General features: G+C 35.6%; 1 protein-coding gene across 1 annotated transcript; it reads right to left on the bottom strand.

Moving 5' to 3' along the window:
* Positions 1-1784: 1784 nt before the first annotated feature.
* LOC131077605 (leucine-rich repeat receptor-like serine/threonine-protein kinase BAM1) lies at positions 1785-6626 on the bottom strand. The gene is made up of 2 exons (XM_058015127.2): positions 2990-6626; positions 1785-2742 (listed from the first exon to the last, which is right to left on the bottom strand). The coding sequence occupies exons 1-2, from the start codon at positions 5574-5576 to the stop codon at positions 2243-2245; spliced, it is 3087 nt and encodes a 1028-aa protein (XP_057871110.1). The 5' UTR covers positions 5577-6626; the 3' UTR covers positions 1785-2242.
* Between the last annotated feature and the right edge of the window lie 6081 nt (positions 6627-12707).

The raw sequence follows: 12707 nt of genomic DNA on the forward strand, positions 1-12707 counted from the left end.
CTACCATACACCAATAGAGATACCTAAGATTGTGTAAATCAACAAAATGAGCAATATTACCATTCACATGTCAAGTAGGGTTTCAATTTCCATTGTCTCATATTTCCTTGATCTTGTTTAATATATTTGCTCTTAGATTTTATGTGTACACAAGAGCTCAACAAAGAACGGATTGTGGTTGCAGTTTGATCACAAGAAGGCTTGATTGCTTATGAGTGTTAGGGTTAGGAAAGGAAGAGGGGATCCTCTTATATAAAGAACATTGTAGGAAATGGAAGGATAAGATTAAGAGGTGTAAATATAAATGATTGGCTAGGATTAAAAAGGTAGATAGAAGAAATAAGAAAATAATGAGAGAGTGGGTGGTGTAAGAATTAAGAGATGAATGATATGTCACAAGTAGAAAAAGCTAATGAATTAAATAAATAAATATCTATTTAATTAATAAAAAAAGTGTGATCAATTAAATAAATAAAATATTTATTTAATTTAACAAAAAAACAATTTAAATAAATAAAGTATTTATTTAAATGAGAAAAGGGGTTGGAAAATGATTAATAAATTAATAGAAGATTTACGATAAAATAATTAAATAAATAAAAAATATTTAATTAATTAAAGAGGACAATTTTACATGTCTACATCTATAGTTGTGCACTAAGTACATTTTTATTGGTATGCTAATGTGACATCACATGATTTGTTGTTTTTCACATCAATGGAATTTTGATTGCTCATAACTAACATTAACAACTTGAAAGTCACAACTAGTAGTGCTATATTATTAAACTTTTTGGGCATAACTATTAAAACATGCTCAACTACAGCTCCCATATTACAAACCTACCATGCCTAAAGACTTTGTGAAAATTTGTTATTTTAAAACACAGCTAACAAATTAAATCATTATGACAAAATATTGTTCCTTGCAAGCATAAAAGGAGACACAAAATTACATGGATTAAACTTAAAATATGTATTTATCGACACATTTTCAAATGTAATATTTTACTTGTGAATAATAAGGTTAATCGACAAGAAAGGTATGTTCTTTAATAATTGAACCAAACTTAAACTAATTCTACAATTCATAAAAATTTAAGGAAAGAACTTATCTAAATATATACTTATTAATGCTATCTAATTGTTTTCATTTCAAAAAATAATTTCTTCCTACAATTCTATATTTTTTAATATTGTAAATATATCCTTGGGTTCTTGTGGCCAAGAGTAGAATGGAAAACCTCAACAAATATCTATATGATAAAATATAAAAGGGTGCATCAAACTAAATATCTGATATCATGGAATTATGAGCATCGTTTATTGTTGAGCATGGAATTGCCGCCAAATGTATTTGTGATGAAAATGAAAACGAGATTAGTGCGCTCCCAAAAAGTAATGATAATCGCGTGACAGACTACAGGCGCACTCACGTGACAAGCCACTTTCTTTTTAGGAAAAACTGTTGAAGAATAGACAGATGATACGTACGTTTCATAATAAAGAAATAGAAAATCTCTTCTTCTGTCGCACTCCCAGGGCTCCCTCAGTATTCCAGCCACTTTTTACGTGGCTGTACCATTCTCCTGCTTTTAGAAATACCCATTATGCAGAAGAATCTATTTAAATAAAAGCACTAGAAATAAAATAAACAAAATTGAAGTTTCATGGTAATGGTGGGAGCAAATTTTTGTTTTTAGAGTGATGGAGATGAAACGAAAAGCACAATCCCGCTTCTGACAGTTTCAGAATCTTATGATTTATGCAATGGGGGCCGTTGAGAATGAAGAAAAACGTGCATAACAACATTCATTTCATCTTCTTAAGCGAAAAATTACATGTATATATTTCCCACACAAATTCACCATTGCTAAGTGTTTTTCGTTTTCAGGACAACACCCAGGAAGCCCATTTTTCCATTTTGCTGTTAAACATGATGTCCTGCTCCAACGTCGACTACATTCTCTCTGAAAGGAGACAGCTACAATTCCCAATAATTTGTTTCAAAGACCTCGACCTCCTAGAATTCCTCTTCCCAGAAAAGACTTGCTTACTTCCCACCTATGAAACTTATGCCACCTATGAATTACCCGTTTCCCCAACATGAAATAGTACTAACTGGAATTTTAAAAATGCACATTACCGATTTGTACAGGAAGGAGCTTGCCTTCCATAGCTTATATCTCCACCACCCATTACAAAAAAAAGAACAGAAAAACAGTAGTATTGGTATAGTTATTTATATGCTAAGAAGATCAGGAGGGGACTGAGCTGGGGGTGGGGTTGAAACTGGATTTGAAACTGGATTCGGAGCAAGAGTAGAAGTGGGAGATGTTGTGGGGGCAAGAGCAGGAGCAGAGTCCTTGGATTCCTTGATGTCTGCAATTGGTGAAGTGCCTTTGACTTCATTGGCATTGGTGGGCTTGATCTTTGGAGGCTCAGAGAGAATCTGCACAACTTCTCTCATTGTTGGTCTCTCCACACTCTGCTCCTCCACACAAAGCATTGCTACGTAAAATACATGCATCACCTCATGCAATGGAACACTGGAGAGCCTTGCATCTAAGATCTTGGGGACTCCTTCGGTTGTAGAGTCTGTCATCTTTCTCACCCACTGAACTATGTCCACTCCATCACCGAATTCTCCAACAGGTCTTCTGCCTGTGACTAGTTCTAAAAGAACTACACCGAAGCTGTATACATCGCTCTTCTCATCCACTTTCAATGTGTAGGCATACTCTGGAAAACATGCAGGAATCAATAATTATACACCACTTAAAAGCACATTGTACAGAACTAACCGAGACTTGATATATTAAACAGTATTGTACATGGATACTTAATAAACCCAGCATTTAAAAGTGTTCTGCATCAACTCCCAGCTCATAAATCTAAATAAAAGTATTAAACAATAAGAAAGAAGACGGACCCAGTTGATGAAAAGAATGCGTCATGTAAAAGACTGAAACAACGGTGAACAAGTTACCTGGTGCAATGTAGCCATAGGAGCCTGCTATTGCAGACATGCATTCAGATGCTCCAGAGTCTTGCAAAAACTTGGCAAGCCCAAAATCTGCAACGTGGGCTTCGAAGTTTGAATCCAAAAGTATATTGTTGGACTTGACATCTCTGTGAACAATAAGTGGAGAGCAATCGTGATGAAGATAGCATAACCCCTTGGCAGCCTCAAGTGCAATCTTGTACCTTGTGTCCCAGTGCAAATGACCACCTTTTTTACCATGCAGGAGCTCTCCAAGGCTACCGTTTGGCATGTATTCGTATACCAGCAAATTGGTTTCCTGGTTAGTGCAGAAGCCAAGCAGTCTCACTATGTGGCGATGACGAATTCTGCCCAAAGTCTGAATCTCTGCATTGAAGCCATGGTCGTGCGAAGAAGGTCCTCTGCCATTTCCAGGAAGCCGTTTTACTGCAACTTCCTCTCCATTGGACATGAGGCCCTTGTAAACTATTCCAGCTCCACCTTTCCCTATAATGTTGTCTTCTTTCAGGCATTCTAGAACATCTTCACAAGAAAAATCAAGCCTCTGGAATGCAGTCAACTTCCACTGCCTCGAAGTATTGTCCTTTTTCAGAGCTCTTGCTTTAATAATGGCAGCAATTGCAAACGCCATAGAGCAAATAAGAAGACCTATGACTAAAAGCAGCTTGAAAGTTGAAGATAATGGACCTTTGACATGGGCTTGCGTTGGAGAAGCGTTGTCACTGCAAGGACTCAAATATGGTCCGCAAAGCTCAGCATTGCCAACGAAGGACGTTGCATTGAAGTAACTGAACTGTCCCGTATTTGGAACTAGACCAGAGAGATTGTTATAGGAGAAATCCACAGACGTTAAGCTCAGCATGCTTCCAATTTCTCTAGGGATACTTCCAACCAAATGATTTCTGGAGACATTGAGATAATTGAGAATACGCAGCTTGGTGATCTCTGGGGAGATATGTCCTGTCAGCTCATTTCTACTCAAATCTACGAAGGCTAGAAGCTTACAGTGTCCAATCTCTGGAGGAATTGCTCCTGAAAATCTATTACTGCTGAAATCCATCTTCGACAGCTGTTTCAAACTGCCAATCTGGTGAGGAATACTGCCAGTGAACTGATTGCCATCCAGCAGGAGGGTTTGGAGGCCAGAGAAATTCCCTAATGATGCAGGAAGTGGACCTGAAAGCCTGTTGTTGGACAAGGATAACTGACCTAACCTCATTGTAACTGTATTTTGCTCTGGAATGCTGCCACTCAGATAGTTATCCTGAAGCTCGATCATCTGCAACTTGGGAAGGTTCAGTAAACCTTTAGGAATGGACCCGTTGAGGAAATTCTGACCCATACGTACTCTGGTAAGAGACATGCAGCTGCCCAGCGTCTCAGGAATGGGGCCAAAGAAAAAGTTGTCAAGCAGTATCAGTACCTGCAACCTCCCACCAACACAGAGATCCGGAGGAATGAAACCAGTAAGTTTGTTAGACGAAAGATCCATCTGCAACAACTTACCATTTCTTCCGAGCTGCTGCGGGATCCCACCAGTGAAGTTATTCTCCCACAGCTGCAAAACTTCGAGGTTGGGCAAGTCCCCTATAAAGGAAGGAATGCCACCATGAAGCTTGTTCCTAAAGAGATTCAGCAGGGTCATCTCCTTAAGCTTTGAGAAGGCTTGAGGGATTTCTCCTGTCAACTCATTGTTAGAGAGATCCAGGGATTTCAAGCTCATGAGGTTCCCCACCTCTGGAGGGATAAGACCAGTTAAGCCGTTCACTTGCAGGAATAATGTGTCGAGCTTCTTCAGATTCCCAAGCTCGGGAGGAATGGGACCAGACAACCCACAATCTGACATATCCAGACGAAGAAGATTGCTCAACTTCCCCATCTCAGTAGGGATTCCGCCATCATATTCATTGAAATAGCCTACATACAGCTCCCGAAGCTTGCTAAGATTTCCGAGCTCTGCAGGTATCTTCCCTTGGAGCTCATTTCCAGATACTGCAAGGTACTCCAGATGTTCCCACTTACCATACTCGGGAGGTATACTTCCGGAGAAATAATTCCCTCCCAGGTGGAGATGTCTCAGTTTAGGAATCTGGCATACTTCTGAAGGCAATAGCCCTGTGAAGTTGTTGTTGTAAACGTCCAAAATCTCCAAGTTCTTCAACCTGGAGAAATTGGAGGGGAAATTCCCAACAAATATGTTGTTGGAGATGTTGAAGGATCTTAGGCCTACAGCATTGGTGATCTCCGAAGGGAATGGACCCGTGAAGGAATTGGCAGCAACAGTGAGATTGATAAGGCTATGGAAATGACCTATTTGGGGAGTAATTCGGCCAGACAGATTCATATTCGAGATATCCAGGCTTATGATACGATCAGAAGCATCACATTTAACCCCGGCCCAGGAACAGTGGTTACTAGAATTTGCCTCTGTCCAGCCATCCAGATAACCAACTGTATCAACAATGGCAGATTTCAGGGCCAGAAGCAGCTTGGCATTGGAGGAATGCGAAGATTCAGATGAACCCACATGGAATAGAAAAATCAGGAAAAACACACAAAGACCCACTTTCATGATTGAATCCCCAAAGGTTTCCCAAACACACAAGACTCTAAAATCCCTTCTGATCCCCTTCCTGAAAACTCAAAACTCAGTACAAGCACAGAATACTTGTGACTTCTAAATCAAGACTTGAAAGGCTTGCTTGAGAGTTGGGCCTTCCGGTCTATGGCTCAGAACACAAGATCAGACAAATTAAAGCGGGCTAGAGACATGAAAAAGAACACCATCATCTGGTTTTATTGCTTCAAAGGGCATAATTTGCTCTCCTGCTACAAGCTCACAGAATAGGCCAAATTTAATCTCCAAGGACTCACCAAATACAGCAGATACAGGTATTGTAGACCCGTGAACGTGCTTTGCAGATTGCCAACTGGTGGCAGCAGCAAGAACAATAATATAGCAGAATGCGGGGGAATAGTATCATCAGCTAAAACAACGGGAAATGAATTTCATTTCCTATTACTTTCTACATCGACTGTCGTGCAAAATTTTCACACGACCCTACTCACTGACCAAACAATTTCCTCTCGTACAAACACACTCAAATGCAATCCCGATTCCAGAGGCAGCACAACAAAACCCCAAAACTTTCAATTAAAAAACTCATCAAAACACAAAACTGCACCAGAACTAAGGTAGGCACAGCATGCGTTCTGCATCAACAACAAAATGCCCTTTTAAATTCCCTCTCTCCAACCCACTTAATTTATCATTAATCAAAAACCCTGTTCAACCACTTAGCCCCGAATTCCACCAGCACAAAACCCTAATTTATCATTAATCAAAATCCCTGTTCAACCACCTTAGCCCCGATTCCACAGCACACAGCCCGTCAAAAGTCCTACAGAGCTTTCCCCCACTCAGTTCTCTCTTTTTTTCTTTTTCACAGCCTGTCGGCCATGTGCCCACCATACATCTCTCTGCCAATAATTTAAAACTAAACCCCCTTTTATCACCATTGAAAAGCCCCACACGACACCATTATACATAAACAACCATAATTATATCTCAAGCCCTCTGACAGTGACATAATCCTAGTTCAGTCTGAGTCAAACCAGAGAATAAATACAGAATACAATACACTACTCTAGATAGATAGAAAACCTACTGTCATTAATAAAACAGATCCATCGGTAAAAGGATTAATCCGGAGCTTAGTAAAATAAATTATGCCTAGATATTAGGGCAAGGCGTGCTGTGTGACGCAAAAAAGTTGCAGGAAGGAAGGGACGTGGATGAAGGCGGGGAATAATGAATGATGATTGACAGCCCAGCTTTAGCTTTAGCTTTCACTTTAGTTTGTGTCAGATTTAGAGGTTGATTAGATGTGTGGGCCAGTTTTAATTTTTGCCTGTCTTCTGGTATGGATCAATCAGTTCTGCAAACAGCAAAGAATTTTTGTACCAGCACAGCCTTAATCTAAGTATAATATACATACACAGGTATATTGCTTTCCTCTTCCCCCCAAAAAAATTCTATTTATGTAAACAAATAAAGATTAAAAAGTGAAATAGTTTTTTAATGCATAAAGAATTTGTTGCCCAAAAAAAATTTTGAAAGTAAAGCTAAAAAGTTCTATTACAAATAAAGGTCAAAAAATAAATCTCTCTTTTGATAAAAATAAAAAATTATCAAAATAAAGGTCAAGAATGAAAAAGATTTTTTTAATACATAAAAGTTTTGTTGCTCAACAAGAGTTTGTTATGTTTTAACAATAAAGGAAATTATATGTTATAGTGGTCTTATACTAATTAGATGTAAAAGGAAAATTATATGTTATAGTGGTGTAGAGAATATCTTATATTGATTATATGTCTAAAGGTAAGATATTTTAATTTTAGATGGAAATATTTTTATCAATATTATTTAAAAGTTTTTTCTTTTGTCATTATCTTGATTATATAGCTATATGATTGTTCTAAACCCACATGATGTTGTCATAAAGAGGAAGGTTCATGGTAAGTCCAACTCTTATGTTAATGATTTTCTTAAGGAAACTTTAGTATCTCAAATCATGATCGCTCCTATTATTGTTCTAAGGTATGTGTTTCGATTATTGAACCCAATCTGACTTAAGCACTTGATTAATGATATTACTTTTCCACAATCCATAATCGCTCTAGTTATTACTTCTGATTTAGGTTGTGTGTGTTTGTTTATATCAACGTTTCATATCACACTATGTGATCCATCATCAGAATGATAGAAATCTCATGGAATAGAAAATTAGCTTTCTATCATCCTGATGATGGATCATAGAGTGTGATCCAAAATGTTGATGTAAACAAAGCACACAATCTAAACCAAAAGCAATTACTGAAGCACTTGATTGTTCATCTAATTATTTTCCTCTCACTCCAAACCCATGCTCTTCTTTTCGAACTCAAATGCAACACATAATGCAATCTAATGAAAGAATAGAACTAGCTCAATCATCCACTAACTTGGTATAATTTAAGGGATAGCTATCAATGTGCTTTCTCATTGAGAAACACTCTAGGAAGCAATTTATTATTCTTTCTCATCACAATGATATTATTGTTATTTCAAATTGTAATGTTAGGATTGTAGTGTTATTTTTTCTGGAAGTGTCCACAGAATAGGAGTTGTAAAAGTGGGCTAGGGTTAACCAAGTGAGAAAAGGATGCACATTGAGGCAATCCAAGAGCTAGAAAAGAGATACATCTCATACATGCTCCACTCTCCTGAACATGCACAAGTGACTATCTAGCATGGTTCTTGGATTGTCTATGTTCAAACCAGCTACTTGTATAAGGATAAGATTTTGACTTTCACCTTAAGAGCTCCTCTAAATCTATGTATCCTTATACGATTACAAAGAAGGTCATAGATTATTTATGACTACTATATTAAGAAACCTTAAACAAACCCTTTGTCTTCCCCATGTCTCTAAACTAAACCATTCTCACTCTACACATACCTTTAAATCTTTTCCCTCCATTTCACCTCTCACCCATTCCTCTAAAATTAACCATTCCTAATACACCGCCAAATCATGGACTGATTGTCTCTTTCTCAAATTATTAGTTTGGTTCAGAATTATTGGGGTGTGCGGGTAGGGGGTCGGGGGTTGGGAGGGCAAAGGGGAACTAATAATAGTAATATGTAAATCTATCAATTTTGTTGGGGGGAGGTGGGGGAGAGGAAATAAGTGTTGACTATAGAATGTGCTTGTTGCCATTTAAGCGTTTCAAAATAGCTGGATTAGAAGAGGAATTATGGGATGATGCCTTTGATTAGGTTGTATATATGTGAAAGATAAAAATTAAACTAACTTATTACTATAAGGTGATTAAAATATCTAACATTATTATCAATAAAATTAATGTCAAATTATATTTTTAATATTAAAAGATAGAAAATTAAAAATAAATTGAAAGATTCATCCAATCAATGCCTTTTCTTTAGCTTTTAAGAGAAGAGAAATGCTTTTGACAACTAAATTATTTACATAAAGAAAATATGACAAGAATGTTTGACAAAGAACATAAAAATTGGTCGAGTTATGGCATAAGGAGTAGTTTTGAATTAGGATGCAATTGCATCAGTGAGGATGTCAATCTAGTTGTGTTCTAGTCTTTAGTGCTCAAAAAATAAAAATCTAGTCCTACAAAGAGAGACTTGTTAAATAAAAGAGATAAAGGATGAACAAAGCATAAGGTATATATCAAACTAAATTACTTTAAAATGAAATAAATTGAAGAAATTTAAATGATAATAAATAAAGAAAATTGTGTGTCACCGAGAGAAATATTTATTCTTTAGAGTGTTTAGAATTTTGAACCTATATCTAAGACAAAATCGGAAGGGGGGTGATAACATAGGAGCTTTTCAAAATCGTTAAAACTCAATTTTGGTCTTTCAACTATCATGAGTGATAAAATATATTATCAAGGTTAGAATAATATGAAAATAGTGTGCACATTAGCAGTGAGCTCCTCTCTCTTTTCTATAATATATATCTCATTTCTTCTTTGAGTGAGCTCCTCTCTCTTTCCCTCCTTAATTTGGAAGGTTTTATGGGTAGTTGCTCCTTATTTCTTCTTTAAGTGATACCTTTGCCTTTCCCCTTCTTCTCCTCTTCTCTCTTTCAAAGTTAATGGTGTTAATGTTCACCACTCTTCTTGAGTGAGCTCCTCTAATTTTATTCTCTTCTTTTCTTTCTCAAAGGGCATCTCCCCTTGAGTACTAAAGATAAAAGAAACAATAGATAAATATGATTATCAAACAAATTTTATGATATTTTTTTAAGAATGATAGTATGAAGAAAAAATATGAATTCTTCTTTAAATAAAAGTAGTGAAGGGAAAATATCTTAATATTATTCGTTAATTTTAGATGAAACTATCTAAAACATCAACAAAAGAGAAACTCCTTGAATCAATCTTGACTCAAGGGGAGATGCCCCTTGAGAAAGAAAAGAAGAGAAGAAAATTAGGGGAGCTCACTCAAGAAGAGTGGTGAGAATTAACACCATTAACTTTGAAAGAGAAAAGAGGAGAAGAAAGGAAAAGGAGGAGGTATCATTTAAAAAATAAATAAGGAGAAACTACCCATAAAACCTTCCAAATTAAGGAGGGAAAGAGAGAGGGGCTCGCTCAAAGAAGAAATGAGAAGCAACTACTCACAAAACTTTTCCTATTGGATCTCTTGTTATTCTTTGCAACACTTCCACTATATGAATTTGAACTAAAATTTATGCCTACTCTTTCTCTTCCTTTATACCTACATAAATTTTCCTTTCAGTTTTTTTTTTTTGTCTCAATTTACTTCACATCTTATTTTTATTCACATTCATCTAGACTAGTGCTTCTTGTAGATGCCTAAAACTTGACATCTAAAATAATGTTTGAGCATTACCACGATACTTAATTAAATTCATCCAAAAACACTTTTATTCACTACAATTATTAAACCCACATCACTAATTATCTAAAATAAATAAAGTAAATCCACTTTTTATCATCATACTATGAAATCAAATAAATTAAATCCATTTCCATATCATTATTATAAATAAATTCATTTTCGCCCACTTAAAATAAATAAATTAGATTTAATAAATTTATATCTCCAAAAATCCAAAAATTAGGTCCACATCATACATCCATAATAATTAATTAAAATAAAAAAGGGCCTTGCATGTGATCCATAGCCCCAAGTGCATCTATACCACCCATCCATCATTCAATCTCAACCAAATTTACCTCCTCACTCAAGCACATATATATTAAGCCCCCAATCGTATAGCATAAGAATCCACCAAGAACAACATATAAACACATGATATGTGATGTCAAGCATAAGGCATATCAAGAGTACACATAAAACATACACATACACTTGTACATGCTATCAAGGTTTTAAAGACTCCAAGATCAACTACATCACTCATATTCATGAGAAAATATAATCAACAAAGGAGATATCATACTTGATAAGTGAAAGAATTATTTGATCAGGTCTTGTTGATGCTCTATTCAAAGTTCCCATGCTTTATTTAAATTTATAGTTTGATGTGGCTTTAATCTTTTATATTTTTTTCTAGATCTATCATCATACACTTCTATTAAGGCTTTCATGGGATGTTATACTTTCTCTTCCCCTTTTTTCTCCTTCTATTGTGGTGTAGTTGGCAACTTCCTTCTTGCACCGTACCACAATGACTTTACTCTTTTTTACTTGCCCTAATGTTTAATGGGTTTTAGAATCTCTAATCTCATATGGTGGAGATCTCATACTTAGTCTCTCTTTCTATTCCACTATTGTTGGTTGAGTAAAATATACTATCATTATCAAAGATTGTGGATCCTTCTTTATCCCCATTTCTAATGTTATTATCCTTTCTTATTTCTCAATGTTATTCTCATGTGCTTCTCATTTATGCTTCTTGTCTAAGAACTCTTTATATGTTTCAAGTCTCTCAACATTGGGATCTTTTAGTAGGGCTAGCAATGATCTTCCATTGGCTTGTATTAACTAATTGCACACTTTGCAAGATAGCTTCAATACCAAAGACATTCTAGGCTTTATCACCTCCATATAGATAAAATTAGCATTCATTCTTGATATTTTCTTACTATTTCATAGAAAATATGGTCTTTGGCTTAAATTTTTATTTTAAGTTTATTTAGAATATATAATAAACTTCCCAGTATATTTGGATAAACGTTTGATGTGTGCATTGATTTAGCCCATGCTACTATTTTCTAATTTAGCCAAGAATATCTAGCAATAGCTAGCAACTTTTGAATAAAGTACAGTGAAAGGTATATAATAAGAGAGTTTCATACCTAAGTGTGTATTGAATTCTCTTTGTTCAATCCAAATTCCCCAAAATATGTTCATGTACAATATTTCACAAATGTCAAACTCCATCCTATTTATGAGTTTCTTAAAGAATTGTAGTGCCTATTGTTAAACTTTCTATATTCATGTAGTATATTTTAAAGGCAATTCACATAATGGTCTATTGCATAAAAAGGTTTGGTATGTCCTTTAACACTACATTTATTCTATTAGAGTTTGCACCAATCAACTCCATCATTTTCTCATTTTTAACCTTCTTATTTGTTGGAAGCTCACCAAGGTATCACATAATCATTTGATTGATTTGGTAAATTTATTGTTAATTCAAGTATGATTGATCAAGGAAAATAAATTTAGAACAAATATAAATTACAATTATCCATGTTGGAATATGAAGTCAATTCTAGTGTTAGTAGTGACGAATAGTCAAGAGTGGGTAAGACACTAATGTTATTCCAGCAGTGACGAATAGTCATCGTGGGGTACCATAGTAGTGTCTCAAGTTTGTGTGCAATGCAATTGTCTGAAGGACTAATCTTCAAGCCAAAAGCTAAAGGCCATGGGGTGCATGGGGGGTTGGTTGTAGCCCCTATCACATCAAAGGCATTCCTTCAACAAAGCCATTTTTTTACGGACTTACTATTTTTAGCCATTTTGACATTTGTTGAAATGTAGTTGCTCAAGTCATACTTTCTATTTTTGGAAAGTTGTCTTCAATTAGGACTCTACAACTTGAATATCATATATTATGCAAAGTCATGTTTTCTATACACTTTTTGAAGATTATTGTATATATGGAAATTCCTAAAAAAA

This window comes from Cryptomeria japonica, chromosome 6 (genome assembly GCF_030272615.1).
Source record: "Cryptomeria japonica chromosome 6, Sugi_1.0, whole genome shotgun sequence".
NCBI lineage: Eukaryota > Viridiplantae > Streptophyta > Pinopsida > Cupressales > Cupressaceae > Cryptomeria > Cryptomeria japonica.

Bases quoted from the DNA above. Each gene is read 5' to 3' on its own strand.
- LOC131077605 (XM_058015127.2), bottom strand. From the start codon at position 5,576: ATGAAAGTGGGTCTTTGTGTGTTTTTCCTGATTTTTCTATTCCATGTG. The intron at 2,743-2,989 runs GTAACTTGTTCA...CATGTTTTCCAG, and splicing joins CTATGGCTACATTGCACCAG to AGTATGCCTACACATTGAAA.